General features: G+C 39.7%; 1 protein-coding gene across 8 annotated transcripts in view; it reads right to left on the bottom strand.

Moving 5' to 3' along the window:
• The window catches only part of GTF2I (general transcription factor IIi), an 81,913-nt gene that overhangs the window by 50,148 nt on the left and 11,635 nt on the right, over positions 1–20,130 (bottom strand). For all 8 annotated transcript variants that reach the window (XM_025274665.2, XM_044935991.1, XM_044935992.1 and 5 more), the window contains 7 exons: positions 12,768–12,871; positions 9,498–9,636; positions 6,613–6,747; positions 4,495–4,678; positions 4,297–4,325; positions 1,252–1,306; positions 749–792 (listed from right to left, as the gene is read on the bottom strand). In XM_025274665.2, coding sequence (XP_025130450.2) covers positions 749–792; positions 1,252–1,306; positions 4,297–4,325; positions 4,495–4,678; positions 6,613–6,747; positions 9,498–9,636; positions 12,768–12,866 — 685 coding nt within the window. In that variant the 5' untranslated portion in view covers positions 12,867–12,871. The remainder of the gene's footprint in view (positions 1–748; positions 793–1,251; positions 1,307–4,296; positions 4,326–4,494; positions 4,679–6,612; positions 6,748–9,497; positions 9,637–12,767; positions 12,872–20,130) is intronic.

Raw genomic sequence — 20,130 nt, 5'->3', positions numbered from 1 at the left:
CTGAAGATATGGGCATGAAAAATCATAGATGGGAATGGATAAACATACATATGTAAATAAAAATACACATAAACAGATACTCCAGCTCTGCCTACTTAGGAGCAATGATATCCCACCTGCGGCAACAACATCTAACACCAACAGATGATTTCTTAGCAAAAGAAAAGAAGTGAGTGAGGGGAGAAGAAGACAGACAAGAAAACACTAGCATTGCAATAAAACAAAAAAGAGAGGCAATAACAAGCGTTGGTCCAGCGATGGAAACCAAACCCTCACACACTGCTGCTAAGAACATAAAATAACAGTCACTAAGGAAAACAATTCATCGGTAGCTTAAAAAGTGAAGCAAAGAACCACAATTCACTCCTGTGAATCTACTAAAAAAAGGTAATGAAGACACATCTCCGCACAGACACACATACAGATTTTCATTCAAACAGCCAAAACTGGCCAAGAACTCAAATGTCCAATGAACGGTGAATGGATAAAGAAGTAGTATATCCCGTAGAAGGGAACAATGTCCAAGTATGAACTATTTATATACGCGACAAGGTTTTAGAAGATGTGCCTCAAATCATCAACAAGCAGCAGCAGCAGTAATATTAACAAATAATGTCACCTTTTGGAATAAATTTGTTCTACTTCACATCAAAGCAGTAAGTAATGACTCCAAATACAAGCTTCTAAATTAAGGCAAAGTCTTCTTTACTTACATTTCACAACTGATTCTAAAAGCACTGGTACATACCAGAATCTTCTGAGGGTTCTGTTTTTACTTTGACGGGGCCACAGCTGAAAGGAAAAGAAACCCTGATGAAGCTCTGCACGGTGAGGGCCACCTACACACGGCGCTCAAATGCCTGGATGTCACAGGATAAACTCGCTCGCCTGACCCAGCCACTGCAAAAGTGACTCACTTTAAAATTCACATATTTATTTCCTGCATCGATGACTTGTTCACTGAATTTAGAAATCTAATTCCAGTGAACATTTTGGGAGGGAAAAGTAAAATAAAACAACATGGTCTTACTAGAAGGCCTTCCTATTCACAATGTGGTCACCAGACTAATTGCACCAGCTTCATTCAGGTTAACTACTGCCATTCATAACTACTAAGTCAAAAAGTGCATTTTCACAGGCTTCCGAAGGATTCAAATGCAGGCCTTTTTAATATTCTAATACATCAATAACCTAAACACTAAAACTTGCTGAAGTGTGGAGGTTCATTAGTACTAAGGAAATACGCTTTACCTTCCACTTGGAGATAACATTGACCTTTCAGCATCTGTAACCATCACACGACCACCTAGGTACAAAAAAAATATTAAGATTTAGATTTTTCCAACACTAATATGAAATATGACTATGCTTCCCAAGGTCCTAACTACAGAATGAACAGGGGAAAGGGAGTTCACAGCTCAGGGTCATTGGAATGAGAATTGCTGTTAGTTTGAAAGAGTGTCCTTCATTCTCCCCTCTAAGGAAGATATTTAGGGATGATAATCATCTAACAGCTTTTAGCCCCTCAACCCTCCACAAACCTCCCATTAATGAGAAAGCTCCTATTTTTATCAGTGAAACAAGTACACCAGTATACTATTACTGAATAAGACAATACCGATGTATACAGGAAGTCAGATTTCTATTAGGAGTAGATCTGGGGACGTCCCTGGTGGTCCATAGAGTAAGACTCTGCACTTCGACTACAATGGGCACAGGTTCAGTCCCTGGTTGGGGAACCAAGATCCAGCATGAGTACATCTGACTCTGAAGAACTGGACAACAATGACGCTAACAGGACAAGGTCCTTCTGAGGGTGATGAGACAGGGTGACAGCTGTGCACCCTGTAGACACACTGCAACCCACTGACGTGTACACCGCAAAACGCGGAATTCTATGTTTGCAAAAATTAAAGGAAACACTGCAACCCACTGACTTATACACTGCAAAACGCGGAATTCTATGTTTGCAAAAATTAAAGGAAAAAAGAACAAGACTGACTCCATCAAAGGCTGACGAAGATGCAGAACTACCACAGTTCACACGCTGCTGGTGGGAACATAAACCAAAACCACCACACTGAAAGCCACTTTGGCAGTGTCTTAAAAAGGCAAATATATAACTAGCTACTGTTACAATCTCGCCATTCCCTTTGTCTACCCAGGAGACATGAAAACCATGTCCACATAAAAACTTGCACTCAAATATCATAGTGGCTTTCTTTATAAAATCCAAGAAATGGAAACCCACATGTGCATGGGCAAGTGAATCAGTAAACGAATTGGGAGTATCTGTACCGTGGATACTAGTCAGTAATAAAAAAATAGTATCTGTTGATACATGAAACGCGGAAAAATCGCAAAGCAAGAAGCCAGACAAACAAAAAAGAGCACGTACTCTAAGATTCCATTTCCATAAAAAAACATAAGAAATCTCCGCTGACAACAACATGAGTGACAGTCTGGGGACAAGGCAGAGAGGAGGAGAGGAATGACGACGGGGTGCGAGGAAGCAGGGGTGAGAGAGGTTTCATTATCCTGGTTGCAATGGCAGTTTTCACAGCGTATACATGTGTCGAAGCTTAGCAAACCGCACACTTGAAATATGTGTGGTTTACTGTATGTCAATCACATCTCAATAAGCCTGTTAAAAGTTTTTACACTGGAAAATGCAATCCCATTATAATTGCAACTTTTCAATTACTTTGAAAGTCGGTATGGCAAAAGAGCCGAGCCATACAAAGCCACCCACCTGGACAACTCATTATTATAAATAAATACTCCATAGAAATATTGTTTAACTAACCACTAGGCCTCAATGTTTCAGAACATGTTTCTAGAATCACAGACTTCATAAAATACAAATGGCAAACTACAGCTAATCTGCAATACATCAGGGCAAAAAAATACTGATCAAGAAAAAATGCATTTTAACTTAAACATGAAAACCAAGTCTATACTTTCTCAATCTCAAAAAGGACACATACAAAAACCTACAGCTAACTCAATGGTGAAAGCTCGAATGGCTTCCACCTAGTATGGAGAACAAGGTGATGTTTGCTACAGCCACGTCCTACTCAATACTGCACTGAACATCCTTGCCAGAGCAACAAGACTAAGAAATACAAAACATTCAGACTGCGAAGTCAACTGTCTTGATTTATATACAACATGATTCGCTCTGTAGAAAGTCCAGAAATAAACAGGGTCAACTAACCAAACTGCCAAAAAGTCATTCCATATACCATATGGACTGTATACTTGAGATGGGTGAACTTTATTTATGGCACGTCAATGATACCCCAATAAAGCTTCTAAAAAATTAATCTTTTCATCGTAGTGAGAATAACAGAGGCTATAAGAGTTGATTCATTGGAAAAGACTCTGATGCTGGGAGGGATTGGGGGCAAGAGGAGAAGGGGACGACAGAGGATGAGACGGCTGGATGGTATCACTGACTCGATGGACATGAGTCTGAGTGAACTCCGGGAGTTGGTGATGGACAGGGAGGCCTGGCGTGCTGCGATTCATGGGGTCGCAGGGAGTCGGACACAAATGAGCGACTGATCTGATCTGATCTGATCGACCAGAAAACAATATATGCTTGGGTATCCATATGTTATCTTGTCCTTTCACGTTTACATCGCTTAGAAGTTGTCAATGACAGTGATTATTTTCTTTGACAAGTCTCAAAGGGGTGCTAGTCTTTTAAATACCCCTTTTCCCTTCAAAAGGAATGTCTGGACTTCCCAGAAGGAAGTCCTGTTGAAAATCTGTTCATTTTTCAACGGCCCATCTTCCCTCTTCCTCGTAAACCCCTTCCTGGGCTTCTTCCCTAGAACCTCCACTGACTGTTCCTCCAGGGTGCACACCGTGCTCCTCCTGCGCTGACTCTACCCTTAGACCACCAGCACTGGAAACCTTGAATGTTCACACATGGCTGTGCATCCCCTCCCTTCCCAATCCTGTGTTCCATCTCTCTGTGCCCGCTCAGTGGACTATGTAAATTAAATCCCTCATAATTCTGGGATATGAGGACAGATCCTTACATCCTGCAAACACAAAGCCTTGAATACATCATAAAGCAAGCGGCTGAGCTGAAAACAGTAAGTCTCTGGTTTTTCAGCTCAATAGACTTTTCACTGGTTTATATAAACATTGTACCACTCCACTCTAAAATGTCTTACATCATATTCTCAAAGAAAATAAAGGAGATGTTGTTACAATGTATTAAATTTTTGACACAACAGGTTTAGTAATTGGTCTTGTTATAATGTAAGCAAAGCAATCACTTACCTAGGTGCTTCTTTGGCTCTAGGAAAGGTCTGCAGTAAAACAGAACGAAATATTACATGTAAACACAAAAAGTTATCAAAAAGCATAAATTCAAATGGTTTCTATAGTAAACAATAATAAAAACATATTAACTTAAGGTGAAGAATTGTTCAACTTTATTTGAAAAAGCTATTGAGGACAAGGGAGAAAGTACTTCACCTTTTAATGATAAATGAAATCCCTGCTTTGTTCTCCAAAATCCACTTCAGGGTTGCGAGATCATAGTTTTCAGGGTGTTTGAAGGCTACTCCTTCTGGAAGCCCCTGCACCACCACGGCCGACTGATCTCGGAGCATCTTTTCATATGGAACAGGCACCACTGTTGACTTGCCTAAAGCTTTCCCTGAGGTTAAGAGATAGGGAAAAGGCAGAGAGACAGTAATCATTAAATAGTAAAATTTGAAAAACTTAACCATGATCAGTTATCATGGTTCAATAAATGGCATTAGTAGGTTTTTTGGGGTTTTTTTCGCCATGTTGCTTGCAGAATATCAGTTTCCCAATCAGGGATTGAATCCGGGCCACGTCAGTGAAAAACCCGAAACCCTAACCACTAGGCCACCATTCATGCTTTTCAGTTCAGTTCAGTTCAGTCGCTCAGTCATGTCCAATTCTTTGCGACCCCATGAATCACAGCACGCCAGGCCTCCCTATCCATCACCAACTCCCGGAGTTCACTTAAACTCACGTCCATCTAGTCGGTGATGCCATCCAGCCATCTCATCCTCTGTCGTCCCCTTCTCCTCCTGCCCTCAATCCCTCCCAGCATCAGAGTCTTTTCCAGTGAGTCAACTCTTCGCATGAGGTGGCCAAAGGACTGGAGTTTCAGCTTTAGCATCATTCCTTCCAAAGAACACCCAGGGCTGATCTCCTTCAGAATGGTCTGGTTGGATCTCCTTGCAGTCCAAGGGACTCTCAAGTCTTCTCCAACACCACAGTTCAAAAGCATCAATTCTTCAGCGCTCAGCTTTCTTCACAGTCCAACTCTCATATCCATACATGACTACTGGAAAAACCATAGCCTTGACTAGACGGACCTTTGTAGGCAAAGTAATGTCTCTGGCTTTTGAATATGCTATCTAGGTTGGTCATTTCCAAGGAGTAAGTGTCTTTTAATTTCATGGCTGCAATCACCAATATTTGATTTCAAAACTATTTTCAAATACTAGAGGGCCCTATTCCTATGTAAGCAGTGGTCTAAACTTGAAACGAATTCAAAAAGCCAATATGGAAAACATATATTGATAAAATACACACATAAAATTCACACAAAAGGAAAGGAGCAATGGCCCACTGTGGTATAATACAATCTTTTCATATACAATTCAGCCTTAGAACGTGGAACCCTGACAAATCCTACTGTTACCATAAAACACCAGGCAATTTGGGGCTAATATTCTCAATGGCACCCACTCCAGTACTCTTGCCTGGAAAATCCCATGGACAGAGGAGTCTGGTAGGCTGCAGACCATGGGGTCGTGAAGAGTCGGGCACGACAGAGCGACTTCACTTTCACTTTTCCCTTTCATGCATTGGAGAAGGAAATGGCAACCCACTCCAGTGTTCTTGCCTGGAGAATCCCAGGGATGGGGGAGCCTGGTGGGCTGCCATCTATGGGGTCGCACAGAGTCGGACACAACTGAAGTGACTTAGCAGCAGCAGCAGCAGCATTCTCATTAAAAACTTATTAGATAAACCCTACATTCACAAAGGAACGTATCCTCTCAGCTGTCTGTGGGTATCAGACAGGGGACCCAAACATGCTGGAAACTCCAGTCCCCAGAGTTGAGTCTTACCTACAACTTCACAGCATAACCTTTATCCTCTCCCCCTTTCCTCTTTCCCTAAAAAGAGCTGTTTATTGCATAACTAGACTAACGAAAAGTGCTTTTTTCCCAGGGACTTGTTGAGATCAGCACACTTGTCAAAAATACACAGGACTCTTCAGGTCATTATGCTGTGTCACTGCAGGTTCTCTGGTGGGGGGTGCGGACAGTGGTGAAGTTAAGCATCTGTAGAAGAGGCAAGGGGTAGACAGGGAATCTCTGCACCCTCCTCTTTAATTTTGCTGTGAACCTAAAACTACATTAAAAAACAAAAAAAACAGCTCTAACAGCTAAAGAAAGGTCATTCATAATGTTAACCCAATATCTGGGAATCAACTCATTCAATTGTGAAAGTGTGTTTCATGATTGTTGAGTCAATTGCTTAATCTGCCCTTTAGAAAAGTCAACTATATAACATATTTTTTTAGACAATTCAAGTGTATAACCCTACCATAGCAAAAGCAGAAATAGTCCTCAACTGTTTTTCTGAGTGTTTCTATTTCCACAGCATCGACACTCATCCGATTTGTCTGGGCTGTAGATTTTATTTTATGCATCTCTGCAGCCTTTTCTTCTTCTTCAACACCTGTAAAATATTAATGCTATAAAAGGTCCATATCCATTATCTTAATATTTGATTTTTGCTAAGAATATTTTTTCCAAATGCTAACACTTATGATTTGACAGAAAGGAAAGAGAAGAGGAGGAACTTTAAAAATAAGAACCTAAAAGACAAATGACTTGAATGGAAATTATAAGAAACAGAGATCATCTCTGAAACAAGAGCAGCTATAGGTGACAATTCTACCAAGTAAAAATTAGGTACTAGTAATTTTAAAATGAAAAGATACTTTAGAGTAACTACAAATTTAATACAGGAAGATTATCACCACAAAATCTTTCTTGTTGCCAAGTCTAACACAAAAGGCTCTATAGACACTTGACGTGTGGCTACTTAGCACTTGAAATGTACACAGTCCAAATTAAGATGTGTTGTAAATTTATAATATAGCCTGGATTTCGAAGATTTAGTACCAAAAATTGTATGCAAAATACCCCATTAATAATTTTTTTGAAGAAGGAAATGGCAACCCACTCCAGTATTCTTGTCTGGGAAATCCCATGGAGAGAGAAGCCTGGCAAGCTACGGTCCATGGGATTGCAAAGAGTCAGACTCAACTTAGCAACTAAATCACCACCCATCCTTCAAGGTACTAGACATTTTTACATTCACCTATTCATTTTAAAATCCTCTAGGAGATAACAAAGTTCATCTTCCTAATGACTTATAGGGTTTCTACAGTGAATAACAAGATTTGGATTAAACAAATTAGTGGTGGGGGAGAAAATCGAATAAAACAGAATTGCTTAGTATGCTTTCTGAAGGACTGAGTGTCTGTTATACAAGAAAATATCATATGATAATGATAATGACCTTTAATTGAGACTTTTTTTAGAGATTTCATTTGTAAGGGGTCTAATTCTCAGAATGCCACCATCAAAATTGAAGCTCACAGAGAAGTAAAAACAGAAAGCAAATAGGTCTAAGAATATTCTGGCATAAATTATTTTTATTTAATGAAAAATGTAAACCTTTAGTGTATCTCTCGGATGACCTAGTGCTGCTCATAGAAGGTGCTGGCACTGAAGTTTGATGTGCTGTGCCCCTGGTTCTGGATGTCCCTTGTTAAAACCAGGAAATAAGATGGAAAAATATATCTGGGTGGAAATGTCACTCTGTTGATTTGTGAGCTATAAATATTCACCTTTTAAAAATAATTTAAAAGTATAAACAAACGATTAATATGTAAGTTGATACAGAGGCAAAAAATAAAAAAAAACAAACCCATGAGCCATCCTGTATTTTGGTTGTTGCTTTAATAAAGGATTTGGACAGGTGAACAAAAAAATAATTTTTATACCGATTATATATGTTGAATGATAATGTTTCAGATGTCAGGTTAAAATATATCCACTAAAACAAATGATGCGTTCTCCTTACTTTTTATTAGAAAAATTTTAATTACCTAAGTGATTCACATTATTTTATTTCCATAGGATACTGCCTTTTAAAACCCTGGAAAAGAGCTTAGAACTCTCTTCTAAGAATTTCTAAACTGACTCATAAACCCATTGATTTGGTTTCGGAAGACAATTGATCTTATCTGTAGAACAGTTTATAGGAAACGAGTATTAGGTACTTAAGCATTATATACCAAAAGATTATTCTCTGTGGCATCAACGTTTTGGTAATAAAATAAGTATGAATACTAACAGGCAGGGACTATAATTTGCAACTGAGGACAATTCCCCTAATGCTTAGTTCTAACCACTGAAGAAGCCCATTAGCAAAGCATATAGGGAACAGGGATGTACACACAGCTGCCAGTGGGATTACAGTATTCATGGGACAGATGGCAACTGACACACACATAATCAAAGCAACATTATTAGTACAAATTCAAATACACAAACATAATCAAAGTCTTAAAAACTCTCAAAATGGTAAGAAATAATGAGGGAAAAAATTTAAACAGATTACTACCATGAAGCTTAAAAGATAATGGTGCGGGGGAGGCAGGTACAGTGGAGGGGAGAGATGTTTTTTAAAAAACGTAATTAAGAATTGAAATTAATGACTTAAGAATGAACTTTTATTCAACCATTATCTGCCTTAATGTATCACGAATTGGATCTGACTTGATAATGGAAATCTAAGTTTGGATCTTAAAGATAAAAGCTATGGACAGTGTTAGGTTAAACACAGATATGAACACTGTCATACTATGGGAGGGTCTAGGTTTTAACACCCTACAGTAAATTTCTCTAATGCGTTTGTTCCAATATCAAATAAACACATTACCTGGATGAGCTTCTGACTGGAGGATCACAAACCTCACTGAGAACGGGGGATAACATGACTCCATTGAGGGGTCAGGAAGACCTGTGGAACTTTCTTCATGCTTACTCAAACTTAATGCAGAGGAAAACTTTTTTTCCCCCAATACATCAAACATCTATCAGAGACAAGACTTTCTTATCTGAATTAAGAAATTTTAATCACTGATATTTCTCTACCTTCTAAGGTGTTTCACTAAGCCAGAGTCAAGCAAGGAGCACAGTACAATAAACAGTGACTATTTTTCTTAAGCTCTTCGGTATTTCCCCTTATGTTACCATGTCAGTGATTTCCTTTGAGCATTATGAAATGTCACCACGGACTTCAGAAAAGTCTTTTTTGGGTATAAATCTCAATCAGCTTTAGAAGCGAAAACAACGAGTTCTCCATAAATATAAACATTTATGGAATATAGAAGATAAAAATATAATACTTACAGTATTTTACAAAATCTTTCTGAAAGTCCTTTCTAGTGTTGACAAAAGCACGTCCTCTCTCGGTTCCAACAACAAACACATCTGTTTCATACACTGCGATGCACGCCACTTCCGCCTTGGACTTGGCCAGTTCTTTACACTAAAATACACAAATAGTAAATCTTATGTTATACACAGACGTTTAAAAGCACTCTTTCAGCTGGATGAATAAAAAAATCTTATCACATGACCAGTCTTAATGCCTCATATGGAATAAGGTAAAGTTCCTAGTTTCTGGCCTTAAGTTATCATACCTAGAAGAGAGTTCCCGTTTTTTTTAAAGAGACCGCTATTTCTAAATTGTTTACAACCCTGATTTTTAAGGATTCACAGAATTTTTATGAAAAAAGGGCAGAAATCCTTTGTAACCTGTTATAGGTCAAAAACCCAAGAGACAGACTCAGATGTGCACACAGGCTTGCTGGCAAGCACTCCCAGTGACAACCACCTTGTGAGGTGAGGGGCAGCCGGGTTCTGCAGAGCAAGAACGGACAGCTGCTGCAAGGCGCTGCAGGCACTCGGGAGCTGGGTCCGGCCTCCCTCAAGAAGGGGAGACCCTGGGCAAGGGAGGCTCTGACACAGAGAAGCCAGCAGTCCTGCAGGGGAGAGGGGCCCAGGAGCCACACTACACTTCCATCACAAATGCCCCCCTCCACAAGTATCGCCACTGGAAACCCATTCAGAAAGGTACACATCTACTGAGTACATTCCTAAGACACTAAATATTCTTTAAAATCTTTACGAAAGAGTATACAGCCTTCCATTTGGTGGATAAACAATAATTCATTTAGTGCAACCTTTATAGAAAATGCTGCTGATTCCAATTATCATTCTGAAACACAACACTGAAAAAATCATCTGGGAACAAAATAGTTATGTGTATCTTGACTGACTTTCTTAAAAGACAGTCAGAGACATGAAACCACAGTCCAAAAACTCTCAAAGTAAAAACTTTTAAGGTCCTCAAAACCTACTGAAAATTGCTTTCTAAGAAGGGTCATCAGCTGACACTCCCATCTGTACTTCTAGAAGGGCTAACTCTCAGTATCCTAGCAAACATTACTGTGCAACTTTCCCAGAACCATTTTTAAAAGTAAAAACCATTATTATACTTTAGTATAATCAATAATCCAGGGAATTCCCTGGCAGGCCATTGGTTAGGGCTCAGTGCTCTCACTGCTGGGGCCCAGGTTCAATTCCTGGCTGGGGACTTATCCCACAAGCCACAAGGTGTGGCCAAAAAAAAACAAACACAAAACAAAAACCCCCCACTAATCCAATGATTAGCATAAAAATCAAAGGGTATTGAAGAATATGGAACTTGAGACAGTTTTCTGTGAATCAGCTTACCTTCCATGCTATGTTAGTGTTTCTCTATTGATGCATAAGGTGCCTCACAAATATTAGGCACAGAAAAGCTTATGGACTTAAATACATATTTACATACATTTTCTCCTGGTTTTTTCATCTTAATATGACTATCTTTAAATTTTTACTCATCTAGAATTTAACTTAACACACGATAAAGACTTTCTTCCCCCAAATAGCCTATGTTCTCAGTATCACTTGTTGAAAACTAAAGCTTCCTCTGGTTGTTTTTGATTTGTACCATTACCACCCTCTAATTTCTTAAATGGGAATTACTTGCATAATATCGCTTTAAAATGGTATCTGGAATAAATCATTTTATACCTACTTTCATGATCAGAAAGCTTCTGAGCCATGATAAAGCCACAGCAGAGAAACTGTGACCTGGAGGTGAGCCAACAATCTTCTCAGCATGACGAACACTGCTGTACTGAGGTTGTATTATATTACATTTCTGTGAGATGGACCCTGGCTGCTCACCTGTAAGGAACTATTATTTACGTACGTTGTGATAAATGAGGGTGCATTCTTGCTTCACTATCCATTCTTAGTTGGGACAACCCTGTCACCAAACGCAGCGTTTATGAAACAGCAAAGCAAGATTCACGTACTGTCTAAGGATTTAGATCAAAGAAACCTATGGGCCAAAGGAAGAGGGATGAAGCCAACCTATAACCTACCATACTTCACAGTACACAACTGGGAACAGGAGAGACTTTTACTCCTGCTGGTGAGGAGGAAACAAACATTGCCAAAGGTGAGGAAACTGTGGAGACAGCCTGAGGAAGAGAATGGGTCCTACACAACATTATGTCATCCTACGTAAAGATCAGTATTAAAGAAAATGACTTAATATCAACAGAGTAGATTTAATCTCTAAATTATTTAACATGACAGCCACAAATGTTGACTGATTTTAAGACCAAAAGCGAGAAATAAGTGACATTCAGAGAGAAATAGTATATATGGTCACTAACCACTCTAAAATTGCTTTCTTGAAGGAGATAATTTTCTTAATTCCTATGTAGTAGAAATAAGGGGGGAAAATGCCCTAATGGAAAAATAAGAGATTCCACTAGTATTCTGCTATGTATACATATATATATGTATATATTATATTATATATATATAATACTTAAAGTCAGTAAATACACTGCCTCCTCCTGCTTAGAATATATAATTTCACTGTGTCAGGAAATACCTAAGTCTGATAGTTTTTAAATCTATGAACTCATACATATTCATAAAAACATGATAAGCAAACTATAGTACTATGATAGTAATATAGAAAAGCAACAAAATAATTATTTTGCAATTATGTATAAGTAAGTTGTTTTTTTTTTTAATAAAGTTACACTACATATTTGGTAAAGGGCACCGAATTCAGAAAATTGTGAATGCAAAGCACAATATAATAAAGAATAGATGTAAAATAGTGAAGATGCTCTTAAGGCCCCAAATTGTGATAATGTTCTTTACACCGATACATAAGACATCAGCAACACACTACAATATATATACAAACTCACTCAGACTAACTTCAAATATCACACTCAAATTCAAAGTTAAGGTTTGCAAAACAAGGGATTGCCTAAGATATTAGGAGGTAGAAAATTGAAATTAAATGTAAAAAATTACACATTCAGGTAAGTTAGCAACATTCTGAAACATGGTATGCAGTAATATTTGATTTGAAAAGCTTAAATCCCATTAACTATTATTCAAGCAAAAAATCTGTATATACTAAAAAAAAAAAAAGAAGACGACGACAAAGTGTATGTTTTCCAAAAACCAATCAATCGAATTTTCACAAGCCCAATGTTGCCCAACTGGAAACTTTACACAAGTGCAGAGCCATCTCACCATGGACTCAAGAGCAGACATGAGGAACGTCACCACCATCCTGCTCTCTGAGGACTCCTCGTCTTCGACAGGCAGGGCAGACACTGCTACTTGGGCCATGATCCCTGGGAAAGAGAAGCATCAAGGAAGTGAGTGCTAGAAACTCAGCGTCCTGCTCAATGTATGTTTAGAGCTGGAAGGGTCCTCCATGAGTTGCCTAAGAACGAACAAGAACGAGAAGTCGTGTTCGACTCTTTGGGACCCCATGGACTGTAGCCTACCAGGCTCCTCTGTCCATGGGATTTTCCAGGCAAGATCCAGAGGATCTTCCTGATTCCAGGATTGAACCTGGGTCTCTTGCATTGTACGCAGATGCTTTACCATCTGAGCCACAGTTTTCTTGCAATAGAGAAAAAGTAGGAGACTCAAAAACCAAGTATTCTAAAGACTGCCTGGTGGTCTAGCAGCTAAGACCCCATCTTCCAATGCAGGGGGTGTGGGTTTCACCCCTGCTTGGGGAATTAAGATTCTGCATGCCACAAAATGCAGCCAAAAACTATAATAAAATATACTTTTAAAAAAAAGTATTCTATTTGCCCCAAACTCCCATTATCCTATAAGATACAGAACCTATCCCCTAATTTTTCATCTAGTTTTATTTCCATAAAATTAGGTCAGCATCATCTTCCAAAATAAATTTAGATGTCACCCAGAACTAGTTTCCCAATGACAGAAAGAGGTAGTGCACTTCACAATCCAGGCAGTTTATCACAGTTCAACACACATCACCTCCCTTTCTCCTGAGGGCCCTGATTACAGAAAAGTGGATGAAGCAGACAGGGTGGGGCACAGGATTTCTTTCTTTTGGGCTTCCCTGGTGGCTCAGAGGTTAAAGCGTCTGCCTGCAATGCGGGAGACCTGGGTTTGATTCCTGGGTCAGGAAAATCCCCTGGAGAAGGAAATGGCAACACACTCCCGTATTCTTTCCTGGAGATCCCATGGGCGGAGGAGCCTGGTGGGCTACAGTCCAAGGGGTCGCAAAGAGTCGGACGTGACTTCACTTCCACTTTTCACTAAGAAGGAAACAGGCTGCAGGACAAATAACGTCTACGATTCCTTTATAACACTTTATCTCTAGAAAACTTTAGTATCAGCAAAGAGGCTCAGCTGAATTTCAAGCACTATAAAAATCCAACACATAAACCATTCAATAGGAAGTGTTAGCAAGGATGTGGAGAAACAGGAACCCCTGTGCTATCAGGAGTGTAAAATGGTGCATCCATTGTGGAAAACAGTTTGGTATTCCTCTAAAAAATTACCCGGAATTACCATGATGCAGCAATTCCACTTCTGGGTATATACTCAAGAGAACTGAAAGCAGGGATGTGAACAGGTATTTGCACACTCATGTTCACAGCAGCATTATTCACAAGAGCCAAAAGGTGAAACCCCAAGGGTCCACCGTCAGATGAATGAACAAACAAAATATTATACATCCATATAATGGAATGTAATTCAGCCTTAAAAAGGTATGAAGTTCTGATACATGCTGTAATCGAGATGAACCTTAAAAATATTATTATTCTAAGTGAAAAAATCCAGACACAAAAGGACAAATGTGTGATCCACTCAAAAGAGATTACCTATCAGACTAAGAGACAGGAAGTAGAATGCTAGTTCCCAGGGACTAGAAAAAGAGAGCACTGAGAAGTTATTATTCAATACATACAGAGTTTAAGTTTGGGACAACAAAAAAGTTCTGGAGACAGACAGTAATGGTGGTCCCACAACACTGAGAATGTAACTAATGCCAGGGGAATTTTAAACCATTAAAATGGTAAATTTTATACATTAATATATATAATAAAAATTTTAAAAGGCAAACATACACCATATAAAGACATTCTAAGAAGCCAAAATCTAAAGCAAATTTTTAAAAATTCTAATAGCCAGTCCAGATTTGATGCAGGATACAGGATGCTTGGGGCTGGTGCACTGGGATGACCCAGAGGGATGGTATGGGGAGGGAGGTGGGAGGGGGGTTCAGGATTGGGAACACATGTACACCCATGGCAGATTCATGTTGATGTATGGCAAAACCAATACAATATTGTAAAGTAATTAGCCTCTAATTAAAATAAATAAATTTTTAAAATAAGTAAATAAAAATAAATAACAAAAAAATTCTAATACTAAAAGAATTGTTTTCCTATAAATAGTATGCAAATTAGATGCCTATTAAAAAACTATCCCTTTTCAATTCAGTTAATTCTAGGTTTTAGCAAGAGACCAAATAATGAAATGAAATTAATATGAGAGGATAACTGAAAAATTAAGGACCAACAGTAATTCTATAAAACAAATCAGATCAGATCAGATCAGTCGCTCAGTCGTGTCCAATTCTTTGCGACCCCATGAAGCGCAGCACGCCAGGCCTCCCTGTCCATCACCAACTCCCGGAGTTCACTCAGACTCAAGTCCATCAAGTCAGTGATGCCATCCAGCCATCTCATCCTCTGTCGTCCCCTTCTCCTCCTGCCCCCAATCCCTCCCAGCATCAGAGTCTTTTCCAATGAGTCAACTCTTCACATGAGGTGGCCAAAGTACTGGAGTTTCAGCTTTAGCATCATTCCTTCCAAAGAAATCCCTAATACATATATATAAATTAATTTACTAAAGACACCTGGGTATTTCTTAACTATTGTTGTTATTCAGTTGCTAAGTTGTGTCTGACTCTGTGTGACCCCATGGACTGTAGCCCACCCAGCTCCTCTTTCCGTGGAAGTTTCCAGGCAAGAATACTGGAGTTGGTTGCCATCCTTCTCCAGAGGATCTTCCTGACCCAGGGATCAAACACGAGTCTCTCGTGTCTCCTGTACTGGCAGGTGGATTCTTTACCACTGTGCCACCTGGGAAGCCCAAAGTTATATTTAAATTTACTTAAATCAAAATGGACAAGGCATACTGTTTTTCTATAATAACTTTCATTTAGAATATATTAATACTATCATTTCTGAAAGTTCATAGCATTTCTGAATAATCTCACTTTTCCTTTAATTCTCTAGCAAGAGAAAAAAGATGTGTTCTCAGGTTGCAATAAATTCTCAAGGTCATATAGTCACCCTCAGAGCCAGAATATAACATTAGAACAATTTCCTGCCTATTGCTGCTTCCACCTCTCATCTTCAATTGCCACAGATATGCTATGATATCCATCACATTCAAAGTGTGTTAAGAACTTGGAGGATCGCCATCCTAAGAGCCTGTGGGGAAGCCACAGGAGACGAGAGCTCCCGCTTCATTAACAGAACTTCTCGGGACCATCTCAGTACTCTTTGATGGGAAGAACCCTGGAGGCGGCGGAGTCCAGTTGGGCTCCATGGGGAAGGCCGATTCTGTCTGGGGCTTTCTGCTCTCTAGAAATGGCTGCATCTGGATCACTTCCCTGAGAGCCCTTAGTCAACACGGCGCGTGGAACTGCGTCCACTCCTCCGCCCTTTGCGAGAAAGAAACTGTCATCGCACCGCCGCGTTAACAGCGACCGCGCGAGGATACACCAGGCCGGGTGGCGACACGAGCTTCCAGAGCACGAGGCCTGATGGGCGGGCCCTTCCAGAGCCAGGAGCAGGAAAGCCAGGCTGGGGCACCCCCACCACCAACCAGCTCCGAGACCCCCGTGGGCTGCCCTCGGCCGCCTCCTCTCTGATCAGAGACACCCAATCACTCACCTCCCAGGAAGGGTCTTGTCACCTCTCACCCTATATAGTCAGTTTAAAATAAGAGCAAGATAGACAAAAAAGAAATAAACATTTATTAAATATAGCTATCATGTTTTATTAGTCATCTTTTAAATATTCACAACCGCCCTGGGAGAAAGGAAGAGTAAGAGCAAACCGGAAGTATCCAGGGAGCCTAGGAAAAAAAGAACGTCGAAAGGTAGAGCACCTCACAAAAAGGAAATAGGCACTCTTTTTCTGGTTTAAACAGGGGTGGGGGGTGGGGGGGTGTGTGTGTGTTAAACAGGGAGGCTGTGTTTGCATGTCTCTCTTGTGTGTCTGTGTCTGTGTGTCTAGAAATGAGCAACAACAAAAAATCCCCAGGATATGATCTGTCATATCAAAACTCAGAAGTCTCCCAAATAAAGAGACTATGAAACAAAAAAATTTCAAGTAACTAAAATGGGACAGTGAGTTCTCTGGAACAAAAAGGGAAATGACCAAAACGACTGTGTCCTCCTATAAGAGTAAATACAAAAATGGCAGATGGCTTTTAATCTTTTTAAACACTAAGAAAGAAAAAATGCACTGAAACAATTCAGAATGTGAGCAGTGTGCAGAGTTCAGATTTCCTTTTATTCAGTATGTTTATCATTCACTGGGCATCTGGACTAAGGACTGTCATCCTTTGGTTGTGGCAAATTCTCTGCTATTATTTCCTCGGGGCTTCCCTGGTGGCTCAGATGGTAAAGATCTCCTGCAATGCAGGAGACCCAGGTTCAATCCCAGGGTTGGGAAGATCTCCTGGAGAAGGAAATGGCAACCCACTCCAGGATTCTTGCCTGGAGAATCCCATGGACAGAGGAGCCTGGCAGACTACAGTCCATGGGGTTGGAGTCGGCTATAACTGAGTGACTAACACACACACACACATTATTTCCTCAGGTACTGGTTCTGTCCCATTTTCTATCTCCTGTCCCACACTGAAGCTCAGATTAAATGAATCTTAATCCTAAATCTCTTACTCTCTTCTGTGTGTTTCTCATTTATCCTCCCTGAACTAAACTCTGGTCTTCTGACTTATCTTCCATTTCACTCATCTTTTTCTTCATTTGTACTTATTCTGTTAAAACTACCCACCAGGTTTTTTGTTTGTAATTTTCATTTATATAATTTCTATTTGCTGCTATGTCACATTTAACATTTTCTTCACCCCAAAGATTTTCAAGCTTGACATATTTCTTTAAACATAGTAGTGGGAGTTGTTTCATAGTCTAGGATAATTCAAAATCTCAAGCCTTTGCAGTTGTATTTCTGATGTTTCTCACAGTTATACCTTCAAATGTATTGTTCTTGTTCCCATGTATACCTGACTGTCTTTTACTGTATGCTGGTCATTTTACATCAAAACCTTGTTTTAAACATGAAACCTGGTGTCTGGGAACAGTTCCTGCCTGGGAGATCACCATGAGCCAAGAATTCACCTTCCTCGGATCCCCTAGATGTTAACCCAGACCACAAACAGGGATACAAGCTGCCTTATTTCTTAATCAGTCTTATTCAATCAGGGGTCACCAGTTATTGAGGGAATGGTGACTCTGACCCCTGAATTTTCTGCCGATTCTGTGCTTTGGTTTCAGCCTCTTCATCCCACAAGGTTTTCAAAACTCAAGTACATATGGTGAAACTGGCAGATGCCCTCAGAGCAAAACAGATTTCCATTTCTACTATTAGTTCCCTTAAAAAAGAATTTTGGGGGCCACTGTGCAGCTATGGGACCTTAAGTTTCCCGACCAGGGATCACACCCTTGCCACCTGAAGTGGAAGTGAGGCATCCTAACCACTGGGTCCCCAGGGAAGTCCCCCATCTTCCCGTTAATATTAGCTTTCTCATAACAGCTCTTCAAGATTCCTACCAACTTTTTGGTAGTTTTACAAAAGTTTTGCTTTATAATTCTAGAGCATTCTTAGTAGTCCCATCAACTCTGGGAACCACACCTAATTTACAATAGTCTTTATCTTCAAGAACAATTTATGAATTAGCCAGAACTATTATTAAACTGCAAGGTTACCCAATTCAAAGCACCACAAGTAAACAAAGGAAATTTTCTTGTTTTATTCAGCCTAAAGGTGGCACTGACTCCATACAAAGCCAGTCAAGGAACACAAGGGACATCATTAGACTTCTATTCCCTCCCCGCAAACCTTACTTCTCCTTAAGAAGATGGGTTTTTTCCTAAGACGAAGATGACAGCCATGCGAATATCTTTAAAGTTTGACCACACACCTATTCTGTGATCCCTGTACCTTCTTGCTACCCTCTGCACAGAAGGTCTGGGGATTTGCATCCCAAGCCCACTTAAGTGGCTAGTCAGAACAAGATTACCTGGGATACACTGTGATTGGCAGTCCAGCCAGAACTGCGTGGAATGGGAAGGGAAGGGAAGCAGTTATCTAAAAGACAAAGCAGGACACTGTCATCAAGAAAGGGGTTGATAAAAGTGCTCACAGACACAAAAATCATGGCTACCAGGGTCCGTTCCACCTCCTTTCCCGTTTTTTCAGTTTCTTTACTTCTTCAACTCCAAATGTTTTTAACTTCATCTTTTGTTTCCCTGATTTAATTCTCCTTTATGAGTTTCAAAACTGAACTTAACCGGCCCATTGCTGTTTCGTCTTTTTATCTTTTAACCTGTCAGCTATTGTTTAAAAGAAGCAACGCCTTCTTTTAGGTCTCTGAAAACAGACTCCAGCCATTCTGTAAAGTCTTCTTGGGTTTCTTGTTGGATCCCTTTCAGGGATTAGGTTTGTCTGTGTCCTTACTGCACTGATCTCTTCTACCTCAAAATAAGCCGATAATTAATTCCATGTAAGTGCTTGGGTTTTTTATGGTTTATTTTTGCTGTAACCAGTGTGCCTGCTACTTATTTATTTATGGCCACTTGCTCCGCACAGCCTGCAGTATCTCAGTTCCCCAACCAGGCAGGGATGGAACCCACAGCCCTTGCAATGGAAGCATGGGGTCTTAACCACTGGGCCACTAGCGAAGGCCACTGGGCCACTTCCCCCATGGAAGTGTTTTCATTGGACCACACTTCCAATTTTAATTTATTGATCCGTGCCATTAATGCTGAGCAGCACAATAATAAAGAGATTTTATAGTGAGTCAAACAGAGCTCTATAACATTTTGACATAGGTCATTATCACTCTAATGAAAAAATCGAGACTCTAAGATTTCTGATTGTGTTGATTTCTAAATATTACTAAAATTTCAAATTAAGCAATAACTGCTTCAAATTAAGGTTCAGGTCAGATTGTTAAGTCAGTGGGGGGAGAGGGGTCATAACTCTGATCTTGGTTTTTTTTTTTAATTACATTTATGTCTTATTTCTTTTTTGTGATGTTATAGTTATTTTCAACAAGCATTTTTCCATTTCAATCTTAAAGCTTACAATCTTAGATCAAGAAGAAAATTCAAGATATTTTAGTGCAACCTCTTTGTTCCATTATATTAGAAATGAGAAACCCAACCCAACAAGATTAGCTGTCTGGATAAAGTCATAGAGACAGCTAATTTTATAACCAGGGACTAGAATTGTATCTCCAAATTCTAACTTTCATGCACAAAAATAACCCAAGAAAGGCAGGTTAAAAGGTGATTAGAACT

The sequence above is a fragment of the Bubalus bubalis genome, chromosome 24 (assembly GCF_019923935.1).
Source record: "Bubalus bubalis isolate 160015118507 breed Murrah chromosome 24, NDDB_SH_1, whole genome shotgun sequence".
Taxonomy (NCBI): domain Eukaryota; kingdom Metazoa; phylum Chordata; class Mammalia; order Artiodactyla; family Bovidae; genus Bubalus; species Bubalus bubalis.
The sequence above is the reverse complement of the archived record's forward strand: the minus strand, read 5'-3'. Positions and strand labels throughout refer to the sequence as shown.